Source organism: Micromys minutus, assembly GCF_963924665.1.
Source record: "Micromys minutus genome assembly, chromosome: 27".
In the NCBI taxonomy this organism is placed as follows: domain Eukaryota; kingdom Metazoa; phylum Chordata; class Mammalia; order Rodentia; family Muridae; genus Micromys; species Micromys minutus.
In genome coordinates, this window is record NC_137962.1 from 30,367,073 (window position 1) to 30,384,713 (window position 17,641).

General features: G+C 51.9%; 2 protein-coding genes across 4 annotated transcripts; both read left to right on the top strand.

Moving 5' to 3' along the window:
- Nucleotides 1-957: 957 nt before the first annotated feature.
- MAPK12 (mitogen-activated protein kinase 12) lies at nucleotides 958-10,711 on the top strand. Of its 2 annotated transcripts, none has more exons than XM_080938910.1 (12): nucleotides 958-1,323; nucleotides 1,414-1,543; nucleotides 4,207-4,265; nucleotides 5,827-5,938; nucleotides 6,057-6,086; nucleotides 6,327-6,374; nucleotides 6,766-6,880; nucleotides 8,176-8,247; nucleotides 8,346-8,425; nucleotides 8,496-8,574; nucleotides 8,658-8,831; nucleotides 10,077-10,711. In XM_080938910.1, exons 1-12 carry the CDS (start codon nucleotides 1,199-1,201, stop codon nucleotides 10,154-10,156), a joined length of 1,104 nt encoding a protein of 367 aa, XP_080795036.1. In that variant the 5' UTR covers nucleotides 958-1,198; the 3' UTR covers nucleotides 10,157-10,711. The 2 variants fall into 2 exon arrangements, with proteins under 2 accessions (XP_080795036.1, XP_080795037.1); XM_080938911.1 differs by having other exon boundaries at nucleotides 958-1,264.
- A 1,768-nt stretch (nucleotides 10,712-12,479) lies between these two features.
- On the top strand, nucleotides 12,480-17,587 carry HDAC10 (histone deacetylase 10). 2 transcript variants are annotated; one of them, XM_080939545.1, is made up of 20 exons: nucleotides 12,480-12,730; nucleotides 12,800-12,949; nucleotides 13,102-13,198; nucleotides 13,426-13,523; nucleotides 13,622-13,726; nucleotides 13,894-13,962; nucleotides 14,116-14,242; nucleotides 14,404-14,469; nucleotides 14,673-14,732; nucleotides 14,804-14,893; nucleotides 15,023-15,129; nucleotides 15,208-15,272; nucleotides 15,349-15,601; nucleotides 15,711-15,795; nucleotides 16,129-16,220; nucleotides 16,335-16,391; nucleotides 16,699-16,777; nucleotides 16,952-17,134; nucleotides 17,228-17,387; nucleotides 17,477-17,587. In XM_080939545.1, exons 1-20 carry the CDS (start codon nucleotides 12,672-12,674, stop codon nucleotides 17,491-17,493), a joined length of 2,019 nt encoding a protein of 672 aa, XP_080795671.1. In that variant the 5' UTR covers nucleotides 12,480-12,671; the 3' UTR covers nucleotides 17,494-17,587. The 2 variants fall into 2 exon arrangements, with proteins under 2 accessions (XP_080795671.1, XP_080795672.1); XM_080939546.1 differs by having other exon boundaries at nucleotides 12,800-12,934.
- The last annotated feature ends 54 nt before the right edge of the window (nucleotides 17,588-17,641 follow it).

Sequence of the window (17,641 nt, forward strand, 5' to 3'; positions counted from 1 at the left end):
CCACATCACCAGCAGCAGCCCAGGTGTAAAGTTGCTCTGGCTAGCCCTGAGATGCTGATTCATGGCAGCAGGCAGGCAGGCAGGCATGGAGGGAGGGGGAGAGGGTTCTGAGGATCTTGTTACTACTGGTCAAGCCAGTGGGATCCTGGAACAGACTTTGGTTACTCCGCTGTGGGAGGGATGTTGGCTAGACCCTCCAGGGGTATCTGGTTCAGGTCTACACCAGACCCCAGAGAGATAAGAGCACATGGAAGCATGAACCTGGAAGCCCATGGAAGATCCCCCCTTTTTTTTTTCTGGGAGCAGGCACACCTTTAGCTCATTCTGGGTTTTGAAGGCCAAGCTGGACAGCAAGTGGGATAAATGGAGGAACTAGTCCTGTCCAATGCTTGAAGCAGGCACTCCACATACCAGATTGGGGGGGGGGGTGTCAGTGTGGAACAGAGATGTAAAGGGGGTTCCTAGGCTGAGGAGCTAAGAGCCAGTGGCCACAACAATGGGCCTGGGGATGCAACCTGAGATGTCTGGGAGAAAAATTCCTTCTTCATAGAGATGGACATGAACCGGTCAGCCCCAGGGGTGGGGCATTCTTGGGGGAGATGGGGAATTGAGCCAGGAACAGGAAACAGTTGGGATGGGGTATATGATTGGTATATGGGCAGGTGGACCTAGCCTGATGAGTTTCCTAGAATGGGTCTGAGGTTCTGGGAGGACAGGAAAGACTGGAATCCAGAGGGGCACCTGCTAGGACCCAAGGGCCAAGAAGTCTAGCGAGGGTATAGGCTGGCCAGGGTGCTTCAGCGCCTCCTCTCATCTCAGATCCAGACTGAGCTATGGGGCAGCTCTCCCCCACAACTCCCCCCCTTCCCAAGCCTTCCGCCCAACCCCAGAGGCCTCCTCGGGTTTCCGCAGGGGCCGGAGGGCAGGAGGGGGTGTCACGTGCTCAGGGCCCGGGGGCCGGTTGGTCAGTGGGCCGGGAGGGACCACTTAGCCGGCCAGAGACAAGGGTCGGGTGGGAGTTGGCGGCTATAGAGAGTTCAGGGTAGCGACCCCGAGAGAAGAGCCTGCAAAGGAAAGCCCCAGAGGCGGGCAGGCGGGTGGCCGGCGCGGAGCCCGCCCTGCCACGCAGTGACCCGGGGCGCGCAGGCGGAGCCCCTGATCCCAGGTCGGGTCCTGGGGCGCGGTGCTTCGGCCGGGGATGAGCTCCCCGCCACCCGCCCGCAAGGGCTTTTACCGCCAGGAGGTGACCAAAACGGCCTGGGAGGTGCGCGTCGTGTACCAGGACCTGCAGCCGGTTGGCTCTGGTGCCTATGGTGCAGTGTGGTGAGCGTTTGCCGGGCGGGGCGGCAGGCAGGGCAGCAGGCAGCTGGCGATTACGGGACGGGTTCGCTAGCCAAGCCGTCCGCCCCGCAGCTCTGCAGTAGACAGCCGCACTGGCAACAAGGTGGCCATCAAGAAGTTGTACCGTCCCTTCCAGTCGGAGCTGTTTGCCAAGCGCGCCTACAGAGAGTTGCGCCTCCTCAAACACATGCGCCACGAGAACGTGAGTCCAAAGCCCGCCCCAGATGCGGATATTATGCACTGGCTCCTCTCATCCTGCCCTCCCCTGCAAATCCTGCCCACCGCCTCTGCTTCCAGGGACCTGGTACCTCCTACCTAGTTATCTCCCAGCTTGGGTAAGCTATCTACAGCTTCCAGGAGGAAACCGGAGGCAGAGCCCAGATTTCTTTCTGGGTGACAGTTACAAGTTCAGCCTCCTCTTCAGCTGCTTGGTTTCACCTTCGGTCCACCTCTACCTTCGCAGCTCGGGGTCTGGTCTAGGCCTAAGGAAGGGTTCCTAGGTCTCACTCCAAACCCTGTCTCCAATCCAGTTGGTGGGAGGAGGGTTTTCCTGGATGGGACACTTCCCTACCCTACCCTAGGTCTCCCTTTGCCTATCTCCCGAGTCTTCTATACCAGGCAGACAGGCTCCTGGGCGTTCAGGGCAAGGCAGGGTGCTGGGGTTGTGCACCCTTGGCGCTGCTATCATCCCAAATCCTTGGGTCTCTATGGATGAAGAGTTAGTTTAAGGAGCAGAGCATTACTGTCACCACTGTGGGTGTGTATTTCTTCACACCCATAGGGAAAGCATCTTGTTTCTAGTCCTACCTGCACGTGGCTGCTCCTGAGCCTCTCACATCACCAGTGCTGGCCATCGGAAAATTCCTCTCAGCCAGGGGCTTTATTATTATTATTATTATTGTTATTATTATTATTATTCCTGACAGATGTTTTAACCCTCCTGGATTATCGGAGTCAATAGCTCCAAGGAAAAATGAACTCCCCATAGCTAGCAGCAAACTGACCGCCCACTGCTTCATCATCGCCAGTCTCGGCTGATCTGGTAGATGGGTATCAGCCCCACCTTCTCTGCTTCTTCATTTCCCAGTAAAGCTGGAAACAGTTGAAAGAAAGAAAGAAAGAAAGAAAGAAAGAAAGAAAGAAAGAAAGAAAGGAAGAAAGAAAGAACAATAAACCTGGCCTGGCAGTGGTGGCACAGGCACTAGGAAAGCAGAGGCACATGGGTTTCTGTGAGTTTGAGTCCAACCTGGTTTACAGAGCTAGTTCCAGGACAGCCAGCTTCTACGCAGAGAAACCCTATCTCAGAAAACCCCCAAACCAAAACCAAAGCCCCCCCAAAAAAACAAACAAACAAACAAACAAAAACAAAAAAACAAAAATCAAAAAACCCCAACAATAACAACAACAACAACAACAACAAAAAAAAACCAAACCCAGAAAATGGCTTTGTTTTCTTGGGTGTAGCCACCTCATCCTCAGAGCCCAACTTCCACCTACTTACTTATCCTGTACCCTTTGTGAACCAAGAGCTGTGGGCCTCTTCATTACTCCCCACTTCTTTGCCAGTCTGTGGGTCGCTCCTGCCTTGTCAAGAGTCTTTACACCAAGCTGCTGACCTGCCCTCACCTGGCTGTGATTGCTTTCAGGATGCCTCAACACCTTTTGGGAGGCTGCCATTGTAACCTACCTTCCCATGTTGACCCTGAGGCTTGGATAGGCTGTATGCCCCATTCACACCAGAGTTGGGGTTGCCATCCCTAGCCTCCTCTTCTTCCTCTTCATCTTCTTCCTCCTCCACCTCTTCTTCCTCTCCTCTTCTCCAGCTTTGGTCCTTGGCTTAGGTCACATTCTGTATCAAAAAAGTACAGAAGGCATAATCCTTGGATGGACCTACCTTAACCTCCAGGACACTGTTGCTTATCTATTCTGCTGAGTGTCCTCAGCTCACAAGTCACATCTGTGGGTTGTCTGTCCCCAGGCCTTTTCAGTCCATGCTCTTCCCCCAGCTTCAGCCATGACTAGATAGTCACCTATCTGCCCTTTACCTCTTGTCTATTCTTGCCTCATTCTGTCACTGAAACTAAGAGGACATGTTTAGCATCATATCTTTGTTTAAACCTTCCCACAGCAGCGCTATGGATCAAAGTCAACTCTGCCCCTGGTATGTGAGTTCGAGGCCCTCCTTGGGCTTGCTTGCTCTGTCTTTTCTCCTTGATTCCTCCTTGGCCTGGGTTTCAACCTCTTCGACTCCCTCTCAGTTCCTTACTCTGGCAGGATGTTCACCCTTGGCCATCAGGCACCTGACCTCTCTTTGCTCATGTGTTTATCCCTCCTTGTATTTGGATATATGCAGCCTTCCTCGGGGAGGTCCTGTCCCCTAACCAAGTACGGAGAAGTCAATGTCACATTGTCTACCTGTTGTCCAACTCCCTCAACCAAAAGCTGTGTTTCATTGGTGCTACCCTTGGATTAAACAGTCAGGGGATGGTCCCAGAAATGACCTACTGGGAATTCATTCCTCCCAGGGGACTGTCCCCACTCTGGTCTTGGGTCTGCTTCATTGGGAAGAGAGGAAAAAAGGGGGGAGACAGAAGACTAAGGGGGCAGGATTGCTCAGAGGCCTGGAGCCAACCCAGACCTGAGACTGCCCCTCCCCCCAGAGAATCCCGGCTGTCAGCATCCAAAAATAGCCTGTGTCTGTGGGCAAATGTACCAGGATGGGGGCTGAGCTGACAGTGGGGACAGTGGAGGAGACAAGGATAGTTATGGGAGGGTTTTCTGCCTGGAGTACAGTGCCACCCTGGGGGTGCACTAGGCCTCGCAGCTCCCACGTGCTCTCTATCCTGTCTGCCACTTGTTCCTCAGGTCATTGGGCTACTGGATGTGTTCACTCCCGATGAGACTCTGGATGACTTCACAGACTTGTAAGTGCTAGTGGCTGAGCGGGTGGCAGGAACCTGGGTGGCTTCTAGGTGTCAGCTTAAGGTTCTGGGTTGAGGACCTTCTTTCTGTAGCCCAAATGGTTCTCAACCTTCCTAATGCCTTGACCTTTTAATGCAGTCCCTCATGTCCAGGTGACCCCGAAACATACAATTGTTTTGTTGCTACCTCATAACTGTACTTTTGCTACTGATAGGAATTGTAATGTCAATGATATAGATGTAGAATATATGATATCAAACTCCCAGAGGGGGTCATAGCCCATATGAGAGATAGGGTGCACACTGCCCACCCACTCCTCTGACCACAGTCTACTCCATACCCCTATATGCTCCTGGGAGCTATGAATTTGCGTGAGTGATAATACCATTCTCCCTTGTCTATCCCTCCATCCACCTGAACATCCCTCTGACCTAGATGCCTTGCTCGTCAACCCCTGCCCCAGATTCCTGGTTACCCTGTGTGTGGCAGGAGGGGTCTAGGTAGCTTCTGGGTACTGGCTTCAGGTTCTAGGTTGGCTTGGGGTCTTCTTCCCACGGCCAAAGTAAAAGCTGAGATGCAAACTGCTAATTCATTTCTTACCACAACCCCATGTTCTATTGGTACCCCTGGATACTGGTGTACCCTGGTAAAGCCAAACTGTCTCCTTCTAAGCCTGACATTTGGGCTCTCCCAGTGCCTGGGGTATTGGTACAACTAAATGATCTGAGGTGCCAGGGTCAGATGCAGCCCTAGCTGCTCACTCTGCGAGTATGATAACCTCCAGTCAGGAATTTTACAACCCTGAGGTGGAGTGTGGGGGCGAACACACTTGCAACCCCAGCATTTGGGAGATGAAGCTGGGAGGGTCAGGATTCTAAGGCCATTTTAGCCTGCCTGTGACCCTATCCAAAATCAAAAGCAAGGCATTGCCTGCTCTCCCAGAGCGCCTAGGTTTGAGTCCTAGCACCTATCTGGTAGCTCTGTAATTCTAGTCCCAGAAGAGTCAATATCCGCTTTTGGTTTCCATGAGCACTATACATGTGTGGTCCACACCTACATGTGGAAGCAAGCATCCATACCTGTAAAAAATAAAATAAAAACAAGACAAGACTGAGTGTAGCAGTGCAAGCCTTTAATTCCAGCACTCAGAAGGCAGATAGAGGCAGCTCACTCTGTGAGTTTGAGGCCATCCTGATCTACATGGTGAGTTCCAGGCCAGTCAGGACTGCAAAGTGAGAACTTTCCTCAAAAACAAACAACAAAGAGCCCTGACATGCAGCCCACTCCCTGCTTGCTATTCTGGAACGAGGGGATGTGGGCATGGGTTGAGAAGGTGTAATTGCCAAGGACAGATGTGGCCAGAGGGTGGTAGTTGGTGCTTAGCACACACAGCACGGCGGGGGTAGAGACATTATAGGATGGTGTGACCCTCAATGCTAGTGATGAATGGGCGCTATGGGGTAATTGTTTTGGTGGCACCCGCCAGGGTGGGATCTTGCAAGATGTGAACTGGGTCCAGTGGGACTAGCCCTGATCCCTTGGCTGCATCTCTTGCTTCCACAGCTACCTGGTGATGCCATTCATGGGCACCGATCTGGGCAAGCTCATGAAGCACGAGACTCTGAGTGAAGATAGAATCCAGTTTCTCGTGTATCAGATGCTGAAGGGGCTGAAGGTAGGCTTTGCTGAGGTGGCCACAGGGAAGTGGGCAGAGCTTCCTGTTTGGGCAGGGTAGGGCTTCGGGGCTTGGAGTGCCTCGAGCTGATGGCCGCTCAACTCCCTTTTCCCCACAGTATATCCATGCTGCCGGAGTTATCCACAGAGTGAGTCCTGGTGGGGCTGGGAGATTGTCTCTGCTCTCCCCAACTGTATAGATGGAAGTGCTCAACCCCAGTGCCCATCACTTAACTGTAAAGGGCAAGATGGGACTGTGGTGAGAATGCATGCAATCCCTAGCTTTCCCTGGGGACCAGAGGGATCAGGTCAGTTTTGGTGGCTCCCATAAAGTGCTGCCTGGGCCCTGCTCTGGTAGGTGGGTCACGGTGGCCACTTTCTTTTCTCAGGACTTGAAGCCTGGCAACCTGGCTGTGAATGAGGACTGTGAGCTGAAGGTATCACTGGGAGGGGAAGATGACCCAGGCAGGGGGTGGGAGCCCCTTTGACCCTCCTACTGCCCTGCTTCACTTCTGGCCTAGGCAAAGGGACAGAACTCAGACATTTGGGCAGAGGCTGTGCTGCTGTTAGGTAAAGAGTGGGTGAATACCCTTATTTACTCAGGGCAGGAGTTTAGTCTCCTGAAGGTGACGAGGAGACGGTGAAACTTCTGCATTTGCTCTTGAGGTGGACAGGGCCAGGGGCACTGACCACAGGGAGAATCCTGGGAGCTCAAGGGTGGCAAAAAGCTCCAGCGTGGAAGCCTCAAGCCCAGCTCTCTTAGGGTCTTCTGGACCACATGTGGTCTATCCTCAGCGCCTAAGCCCCGCCTCCCTGATACTCCTTTAGATCCTAGACTTTGGTCTTGCCAGGCAGGCAGACAGTGAGATGACAGGCTATGTGGTAACCCGGTGGTATCGGGCACCAGAGGTCATCTTGAATTGGATGCGCTACACACAGACAGGTAAGAGGCTATCCAGAGACTCCAGTACACAACACCCACATTTACACATTTGTTTTATTTTTAAATTATTTCTGTAGTATTGGGGATGGAACCCAGAGTCTTATTTATGCTAGACAAGTGCCCTGTCTTTGAGCTACTTTTCTTCCTATCTTCCTTCCTTCCTTTCTTTTTCTCTTTCTTAATCTTTCCTTCTTTTTCTTCCTTCATGTTTCCATTTCTTTTATTTTTAAGAAAGAATATATATGTTTAAATATATTTGGATTGGTTGTTTTGAAGACAGGGTTTTACTATGTATCTCTGAGTATTTCCAGAACTCACTATGTAGAACTCACAGAGATTCACTTGGCTCTGCCTCTTGTTTATTTATTTATTTTCTTTTTTATTGGATATAGTTTTTTAAAGATTTATTTATTCATTTAATGCATATGAGTACACTGTAGCTGTCTTCAAATACTCCAGAAGACGGCATCAGATCTCATTACAGATGGTTGTGAGCCACTATGTGGTTGCTGGGAATTGAACTCAGGACTTCTGGAAGAGCAGTCAGTGCTCTTAACCGCTGAGCCATCTCTTCAGCTCAGATATTTTCTCTATTTACATCTCAAATGTTATTCCCTTTCCGGGTTTCCCCTCCAGAATCTCTCTATCCCATTTCCCCTCTTATTTATTTATTTATTTATTTATTTATTTATTTATTTATTTATTTATAGACCCTTTGTAGCCCTGGCTGGCCTGGAGCTCACTGGGTAGACCAGACTGGCCTTGAATCCACAGAGATCTACCTGCTTCTGTCTATTAAGAGCTGGGAATTAAAGTCTATATATTACCGTGTCCAGCCCCTTCTTAATTTGTATAAGGACTTACTTTATTATTTTATGTATATAAGTACTTATCTGCATGTATCTATACATCCCCTGTGCACTCGGTACCTGCAGAGACCAGAAGAAGGTATTGGGTTCTCTAGAACTGGAGTCACAAATGGCTGTGAGCTGTCCTGTTGGTGCCTGAAACCAAACCAAGGTCTTCTGAATAGCATCCCGTGCTCTTAGCTGATTAGCCACCTCTGGCTCCCTTCATTTCTTGATAGGGAGTCATTTGTAGGCACTAGCTCTGGGAGGTTAGTTAGCTGGGGGTGGGACTCTTGTCGCCCTTCTCAGTCACAGCCTCTGCTCTGTGCCTGTGTACACGCCTCCCTGTCATGTCCACTTGTCTGCCATGTGTGGTCTCTTGTGTGTCCTCTTCTTCATGAATATGAATGTAACCCTTGCATGTGGGGCACTGATGGGACTTTTCAGTGGACATATGGTCTGTTGGCTGCATCATGGCAGAGATGATTACTGGAAAGATCCTGTTCAAAGGCAATGACCGTATCCTTCTATGTTGAGCATAATTTGACTCTGGCTAAGGTTTGAGTGCTGGGTGGGCCACCCTCTGTCCCTGCATTGTATTCCTGACCTTGGTACAGACCTGGACCAGCTGAAGGAGATCATGAAGATCACAGGGACGCCCCCTCCTGAGTTTGTACAGAAGTTACAGAGTGCTGAGGTCAGTGGGGAGTGGGTGGTGGGCTGGACTTGGGCTTGGGGGCTGGCCTATCACCCTTCTTCCCTCATAGGCCAAGAATTACATGGAAGGCCTCCCCGAGCTGGAAAAGAAGGATTTTGCCTCTGTTCTGACCAACGCAAGCCCTCAGGGTAAGGCTGGATGGGTGAAGGTTTCAGGCTACTGGGTGACTATGTTTTCTCCTGTGGCTTGCCCTGATTTGCCCATCCTACAGCCGTGAATCTCCTGGAAAAGATGCTGGTGCTGGATGCGGAACAGCGGGTGACAGCAGCTGAGGCATTAGCCCATCCATACTTTGAGTCCCTTCGGGACACCGAGGATGAGTCTAAGGCCCAGAAATATGATGACTCCTTTGATGATGTAGACCGCACCCTTGAGGAATGGAAGCGTGAGTGTGGATCCCACACAATCTCTGGCTTTGGATCCTGTGTGCCATGTGTGGATGAGCCCCTGACCCTGGGTTGCAGGTCAGATAAGAAATTGGGAGGTCAGAGACCATTGTGGGGCAGTGCAACTCAACCAGGCTGACTTCTGGCTAGGGCAGAACACAGTGGTAAAGAGTATCCTTTGCAGGAGCTCTGTCAAAGGCTGGGATGTGGTGGATCCCAAGAACATCTGTGTATGCTTTGTGCCCTTGGCTTACTAATTCCCTGGCCTTTCTCTCCCCAACCCCGATGTTGCCCAGTATCCTCATGTCTAGACCACACTGGAGCCCTCTCAACCACCACCTGTCCTTAGGACTTTCCTCCCACACCTTTAAAGTTTATCCTTAACCTCTCTTTACTCCTTTTCAGAACCTCTCCTGAAACAACTATATCTTCCTTATGCTCTGCCCATGGAAGTCTATTCCCATGCAGGCCCAAGGGCCCAACTTTTCCTCCTCATCTCCAGCCCTGAACCCTCCATAGCTATGTGCTGAACCTCCAGGTTCTGGGAGGAGTGTCCTCTTTGAGAAATGGCCTCAGAGAAACCTTCTCAGTTTGCCTACTGCTCCATGAGCTGGAACTAACTTTTGTCATCTGCTTCAGACTGACAGGTCCAACCTGGGGAGCAGGGAGGTCTGAGGACACGTCCACTGGGACATGGTATTCCTTGTCCTGTGTACCTCAGACCCCAGGCTCTCTGTTCTTGCACCCTGGTGTGGGAAAGACTGGATGGGCTGAGGTTCTCCAGTCATGTCCCAAAAGTCCTGGCAGATGCTCTTCCCTTAAGTGCTGTGTGCTTATGAGTTTGGTTCTGTGTGACGAAACTCTTCTACTGCTAACCACGGGCCACAAGATCCGTTCTGTGGTCTCCATCTACTCACTGTGGCTGGGTGCTTTTGCTTTCACCATAGACCACAGGGGACACAAAACTGAGCCCTTGAATAGGCCTCACACACTTTCTTTTCTTGCTTCCTTTTTTTTTTTTTTTGCACACCAACTTCTTTTATTTCATTTTTTGAACACAAACTTTTTTTTTAAACATAAGCTTTCATCACTTGTTTTCCTGGGGGAAATCTAGCTTCACAGAAGTCTTTAGTGTTTTTTAAGTGGGCTGGCCCATTTAGGATTAGATTAAAAACCCCACGGGTTGAGAAGCTTTTGTTGAAAGCTGTCTAACTATATCGTTTGCTGCTCTTTGCTTCCTGCAGGTGTTACATACAAGGAAGTGCTCAGCTTCAAGCCTCCCAGGCAGCTAGGAGCCAGAGTTCCAAAGGAGACAGCTCTGTGAAGACCTCTGGGTGGGTTGGGGGGTATCCTAAGGAGGCTGGCTGGAAGATTCAGAGGCACCTTGGCTTCCAGTCTCTGGAAGAGGAATCCTGGTTAGCATTCTGGCAATGCCTGGAGATTGTATCCCAAGTCATCCACCTGGACAGGCTGTGTAGACCCTTGAATCGTGAACTCTTCATCTCCAAACCTGTTCTTCAGCTTTTGAGTGCCCCAGATGACCCTGGCAGAACATCTAAGCTTTCTGTCCAAGACCCCCTACCCGACGTGGGACTAGTCTTTGAATTCTGGAGTTGTGCATGAAATCGGTGTTTGTGAAAAAGCCTCAGAGTGGGCAGAGTTTAGGAGGCAAGTGCTAGACCCGAGCTCTGCAAGTTCTGGACAGTGCCAAGGCCAACTCCTGAGATGGAAGGAGATAGAAGCTTTCTGGACACTGACTCAGGGGCATCATCTCTGCTGGGAGCAGGTGGATTCTCTTACACCCTTAGCCTGGAATCTAAACCAGCCATTTGGTGTGCCTAGTGGCTGGGGAAAAATAAACCCTTTTGTAGGTCTGCCATTCTGGTTGTGTGGCCCCATACCTGAGCACCCATCAGGTCTCCAAGCTGCTGCTCTGTGCACAAAATGGAGGTAACTGAGCTCTCTGTCCTCCAGCTATAGAGATGCCAGTCCCCTGACTCTTCCCAGGCCAAAGTGCTGGTGCCACATAGTCCTTGACAATGGTTTTTCAAGCCAAATTAGGGCTTGACCCCCTCTCTTCTTGAATGACTATACTCTTAAGGCTTAGAGTCTGAGCAGAAAGTCTGGAGCCTAATGCTAGGGCAGATGATGGGGAAGATGATATTAGGATCCAGAGAGAGGGATGCTCCCTTCTTCCTGAGTTTCACCACATTTGTCTTCCAATGGTCCAGACGTCTAGCAACGAAGGTCTTAGAGGCTTTCTGACACCCAGGGAGGTGGGTTCTACTCTGACCAACAACTTAGCTCTCTACCAGCTGGCCGCCTCCCTGAACCTATACTGTCATCTGCAGGCCATTAGACATGAGCTGCCTGGTCAGAGGCCACACTTGAGCTAGTTAGACGGTCCTTGTTCTTCTCCATGTCCCAATGACAGGTGCCACAGGGCAGGCCATAAGGGTGAGGCCTTTCATTACCCTCATGTGTCAAGTTTTGGGAAAATACACTTTGCCCGGCCTAATCTAGTCAGAGGAGATGCTATGACCATGGGCTCCTATGCCTGAGTCCTTTGTGATAACAATGGCCCAAGACTTAAAATACTTCACCCAGTTTTGGAGGTGTGGCTCACTGCATGCCCTACCCCATAACACACATAATCCAGGGTAGTCAACCATGAGTGTCCTGCGTTCCTCTGCTTCATGCCTTTAGAAGATGGAGAAGCCTTGGGATTTTTCCAGAACTGGGGCCTGAACTCACGACTCCTGAGTGTGCAGTGGGCACCTGCTCCTAACCACTCCGGGGCTCTTTGGTTTCTCCTGAACATGGCAGTGGTGTGTGTTCCTGTCTTAGATGTCAGTGGCAGCCTTGCCCCTTTCCCCTCATCATCCTGGGGGTGTGTCTGGTCCACTCTCCCCATCTTGGGGCATCTTGCGATGGGAAGATGGGACACATCTATAATCCCAACACTCACTTCAGAACTGGAGACAAGCTTGGACTATGGCACCAAATACTTGTATACACAACCTTAGTTCATATTTGAGCTCATGTCTCCTTTGTTCCTCCTTCCCAAGGTCCCTCTCTCTTCTTCACCGTTCCTTGTTCAGGACCCTCTGCCCTTCCTGGCCTCACAATGCAGTTTTCCTGGCTGGCCTGGCTTCTTATATCACCCTTCTATTCCAGTGGCTTCTCTCTCACCTGTGGCCTTTCTGTTAGTTCCTTCTGGAAGTTCAGTGCTTTGATTCACCCCTGTATGCTCTCACATTCACACCCTGCTCACCTGGAGGAACAGGCAAATTAGTTGTGGTTGACAGTTGGCATATCTGACTCGAGGGGGACAAGAAGGGAGCTATAGCAATGGCCGGAGGACAAGCAGCCCTGTCTTCCCACCCATTTCAAGAGAGACCCTGGAGGCGGTACTGGTCGCAGCCTCCGTGCCACACGGGGTTGGTGGTGGCACAGCAGCTGAAGCCCCTGCGAGATATAGACCAGATCCAGAGACACAGGGGCGGGCGCAATCCTCGAGAAGCTCAGCCTTCTTCTGGTCTACTCCACCCTAATCTCGCCTGGGGGCGGGACAGAGTCTGTAAAAGAGGAAGCCGGAAGTTAGGGGTTTGGAGCCACGCTTAGTCCAGTTTCCAGCGGTTCTTTTGACTATCCGGCGGGCTTGAGCACGGACCTGGTCCTGGGGTGGTTCCCTCTTGCCCAGGTCCAGTGTCCACTACCCGGTTCTGTCCCAAGTGAGGGCTGTTTACGCGCATAGTTAGGTGAGAGTGGACAGTGCAATCACCTGCCGGCAGAGGGCGTGTTGAGTTAGAACGGATCAAAGTGACCACGGTGTAGCCATGGGCACAGCACTTGTGTACCACGAGGACATGACAGCCACCCGACTGCTATGGGATGAGTAAGTGTGTCTTGACAGAAGTAGGGGACTGGGAGGGAACCTGAACACTGAGATCCTTGTCTGCTCCAGCCCGGAGTGCGAAATTGAGTGCCCAGAGCGCCTGACAGCTGTCTTGGATGGCCTGCGACAGCGTGGTCTAGAAGAAAGATGCCTGTGTTTGTCAGCTTGTGAGGCATCAGAGGAAGAGTTGGGCCTGGTACACAGGTCAGACTATGACAGGTCTGGCGACCTGAACCTGTTATTGCCCGACTAGCATTCCCTTGGGTTCACCGTGGCGTGGGCTAAAAGGGAGTACTGGGTGGGCACTCCCACCAGGAATCTCTGCTCCTTCTTCTTCCTGTTCTGCTGGTGGCCTTCCTGCTGATCTGCAGCCCGGAATATATAGCTCTGGTGCAGAAGACTCAGACCCTGGACAAAGAGGAGCTCCATGCACTGTCTAAGCAGTATGATGCTGTCTACTTCCACCCGGTACAAGCCAGCACACACAGCCATTCACCCAGATTTATGTCCATATGCCTGCCTAGGTGTATTCACACCCACCTCTACCCACCTGCTAGTGTCTTCTTGTTCATGCTTTATGTACCCTGCCATGTTTTGCTTGTCATTTTCCCAGTCCTGTCTGCCTTAGCAGTGGGAAACTCGAATCTTGGGACAAGCAGGTCAGGCAGCAGGCTGAACTGTACTCTGGCCCACAGGACACTTTTCACTGTGCCCGGCTGGCAGCGGGAGCTGCACTGCAGCTAGTGGATGCTGTGCTGACAGGAGCTGTGCACAATGGGGTTGCCCTGGTGAGGTGAGAACTGTCCTCCTCCCCCTGCCTGTCCGTGTGTGACCCTGTGAGGGGACAGAATGACTCTGACGTGCCCCCCGTGTCTCCTTTTCACACCCCAGACCTCCAGGGCACCATAGTCAGAGGGCAGCTGCCAATGGATTCTGTGTGTTCAACAATGTGGCTATAGCAGCCAAACATGCTAAGCAGAAGTATGGGCTGCAGAGGTGTGTCCAAGCTTGAGCTGCGAGTGTGGGGGAGCCAAACTAAATAGCAAGAGGTGGTGTTGGGAGTCAGGAAGTCCTACCTAGCTTCCTCCATTCCTGGCTGAGCTCTTAGCCTAAAGGTGGAAAGGCAGCTGCTTTCAGTAGTTTCCAGCATTGTCTTAATTTAGGATTCTCATTGTCGATTGGGATATCCACCATGGCCAGGGCATCCAATATATCTTCAACGACGATCCCAGGTGAGTTGGGGTGTGGACACAGCCCTTCTCTGCCACCCACCACTTTGGGTAAAAAATCAAGTGGTGAGACCAGGGGTCTTAAGAATCAGGGTTCTGTGAGAAGCTGTGGAGTTGCTAAAGGACCTCACTTCTGACCTGGTCAATTGTTGACAGTGTCCTTTATTTCTCCTGGCACCGCTATGAGCATGGACGCTTCTGGCCTTTCCTCCCAGAGTCTGATGCAGATGCAGTTGGCCAAGGGTGTGGCCAAGGTTTCACTGTCAATTTGCCCTGGAACCAGGTACCAAGTCTCCCCTCCCCCCATTCCGCCTCCTACCTCTCCTGCTTCCTGGCTGGGGGGTGGGGGTGGGGGAGGTGTGAATGTCACCTGGGGATTTCTACAAGAGTATCTCCAGAGTTTGTATGTCTGGTTCTCTAATGCCTGCTTTGATTTTGCTGCAGGTTGGGATGGGAAATGCTGACTATTTGGCTGCCTTCCTGCATGTGCTGCTCCCGTTGGCCTTTGAGGTGACTGTGTGGTGGGTGTCCCTCAGGGCAGAAGGCCCTAGGCTTACCTAGAGTCTTACTGTGAAGGCAGGAGAGTTGAATTCAGTGTATGAATGGACCCTTGGGAGTAGGGATGGTGCCTCAGAAAGTCTGACATTATGTGAGCGGGTAGAACTGGGACCTCCCCTTCACCTGGGCTCCTTTCCACTGGATTCTGCCTATAGTTTGACCCTGAACTGGTGTTGGTGTCAGCCGGATTTGACTCTGCTATCGGGGACCCTGAGGTGAGAACGTGGCCTGGCTGGGGAGTAATGTAAGCTCATGGGTCCTGATCCTTATACTTACTGTGTTTCAGGGGCAGATGCAGGCCACACCTGAGTGCTTTGCCCATCTCACACAGCTGCTGCAGGTGCTGGCTGGTGGCCGGATCTGTGCTGTGTTGGAGGTAACTGCTCAAGGGCCAGGGGAGTGGAGGGCACCAGATGTGAGGGTCAGTCAAGATTAGGTGTTCTGCCTGGCGCAGCCACTCACTCTAGTGACATCCTCCACTGTCCCATTTCAATGCTCTTCCTAGGGTGGATACCACTTGGAGTCCCTAGCGCAGTCAGTGTGCATGATGGTGCAGACACTGCTTGGTGACCCCACACCCCCTCTTCTCGGGTTCATGGTGCCATGTCAGAGGTTTGAAGACTGGGGAGCCCGTGCAGGGGTGGGGGGCTGAGGTGGGAGTCAGGCTTACAACTCTACTTCTTCCCATAGTGCCCTGGAGTCCATTCGGAGTGTCCGGACAGCCCAGACCCCTCACTGGACAAGCCTCCAACAAAGTCAGTATGGCCTGGACCTGGGTTGGTGGCTCCACCCTGGGCTTCTTTGCTGTGACTGTGACTCTGAACCTTTTAGATGTGGCCCCAGTTCTGAGTTCCAGCACCCACTCTCCTGAAGGGAGGTCTTTGCCTCTGCTTGGTGAGAGTCCCACATATGCGGTAGCAGAGGATTCACTGAACCCCCTCCAGGAAAGACCAAGCCTCCACCCTACACCCCCAGGCTGCACAGCTGTTGCCTTGACTGTGCCAGGTGCTGCTCTGGCCTTACCTCCTGGAGTGCTCCATCAAGAAGGGTCAGTCTTGAGGGAGGAGACAGAAGCCTGGGCCAGGTGAGGAGAGTGAATCTGGGGATGGGCCGTCCATGTCTTGCATCTGTGTCACTGGTACAATGCTACTATTTGACTTCCAAATGTCCCCCTGGCCTGCTCATCATCATAGGCTTCACAAGTCCCAGTTCCAGGATGACAGTCTTGCTGCACTGGGGAAGAGTCTGTGTCTCTTAGATGGGATCCTGGATGGGCAGGTAGGGTTGCTGGGGGTGCTGCTGAAGACAGTGTGGTGCCATGTATAGGTAACTGGCACGTTACCTTGGGCAGGGTCCAGGAAACACTCTTTGGCAAAGAGAGAGCGGACAATTTAGAGAGTGTAGCTTTAAGCATCTTGCTTTTAGAATCGGGGCGATCCGACCTTGCAGTTTAGGGAAAGGCGGTCAGTAGCAGCCATTTGGAAAAGGCCACAACAAAGCGTAACCTAAGGTTTAAACCTAAGGTCTGGGAATTGGCATTGACTCCTGAAAGTGCTCCAAAGAGGGCATGTGTGCCAGCCTCTAAGTCCCTGCCTGTTGTTCATTCTATAGATAAGAAGTGCCACAGCCACCACAACTGCCCTCGCCACAGCAGCAACTTTGGGTTTGCTCATTCAGAGATGCCTAGCCCGAAGAGGTCAGAGGTAAACTTTGCTTGGTTGACTCGAGTCCCCCAAGTGCCCACTTATGGCATAGGGAGGGCCCTCGAATGGATACCGGACAATATGAGCCCAGCCTATCCTGGATCATCTTCTTAGGCTGCTCTGTGTGGCCCTGGGACAACTGGATCGACCCCTGGACCTTGCAGATGATGGGTATGGTTCTTTAGCTTATGCATCTCAGCTGTGCATGAACAGGTATCAGGCATGTAACTGGGAATCCAGGGTTACTGTTGTGTGAGGACACTGCAGTACAGAATGGGGGGGGGAGGGTTTCATAGGTATAGTTTGAGAGTGGGTGCCCCAGAAAGCAGTGCCATACTAGATTGACAGTCACTTATGGTTCCCCCCGCCTCCCCGGGCCCCAGGCTCTCCTCTCTCCTTTGTTGTTGTTAAGCCCTGGGAAGGGTGAGCAGGGTCTCATGCATATGTGTACATGTTCATGGTGCTTTCTCCTGAGAAGGAGAATTCTGTGGCTCAACATCCGAGGCAAGGAAGCAGCCATCTGGTCCATGTTCCACTTCTCCACTCCACTGCCACAGGTGAGTGGCTGTGTTGTGGTTGGACAGGTTCTCACTCATTATCTCCCCCCACCCCCATCTTTCTGGGCGATCCTGTTCACAACCCAGGGTCCCTGAGAATGGGGGGGTGGGTGACAGGAGCTAGTAGCAGTGTCCTCTAGATGAGAGTCTGAGGGCCCGCTGTTGTCCCTACAGACAACTGGAGGGTTTCTGAACCTCATCTTGGGCCTGGTACTGCCCTTGGCCTATGGCTTCCAGCCTGACCTGGTGTTGATGGCACTGGGGCCTGCCCATGGCTTGCAGAATGCCCAAGCTGCTCTTTTGGCTTCAATGCTTCGGAGCCCAGTAGGGGGCCGAATTCTGGCTGTAGTGGAAGAGGTAAACTGGGTAGGGTGGATAAATTGTATGGGTGGAAGGTGAACAGAAACAACTGTCTCATTGTCCCCTCAAACCCCACTATCCCTGAGCCAGGAGTCCATACTCCAGCTTGCAAGAACCCTGGCGCAAGTATTGCATGGAGAAACACCTCCCAGTCTGGGCCCTTTTTCGATGGCCTCTCCAGAGGAGATCCAGGCCCTTATGTTTTTAAAAGCTCAGCTGGAGCCTCGGTGGAAGTTGCTGCAGGTGGCTGGTGAGGCACACAGGAGAGGGGTGAGGCGAGGCCCTATTTTAGAACTACATGGAGCCAGTTTCACCGACGAGCCAAATGTGCTTCTCCAGCTCCAGACCGTAACTGATCGCCAGTCGCTTGAAATCGGTCAAAGTGGGCGATTCCTATTTAAAGAAGCTATGGCCTGGGACCTACGTCTCGTCTGCGGCCCAGGATTCCTACCTCCAGAACAATAAATATCGGCTAAAAAGAGCAGCACACTTCTGTCTCCCTTA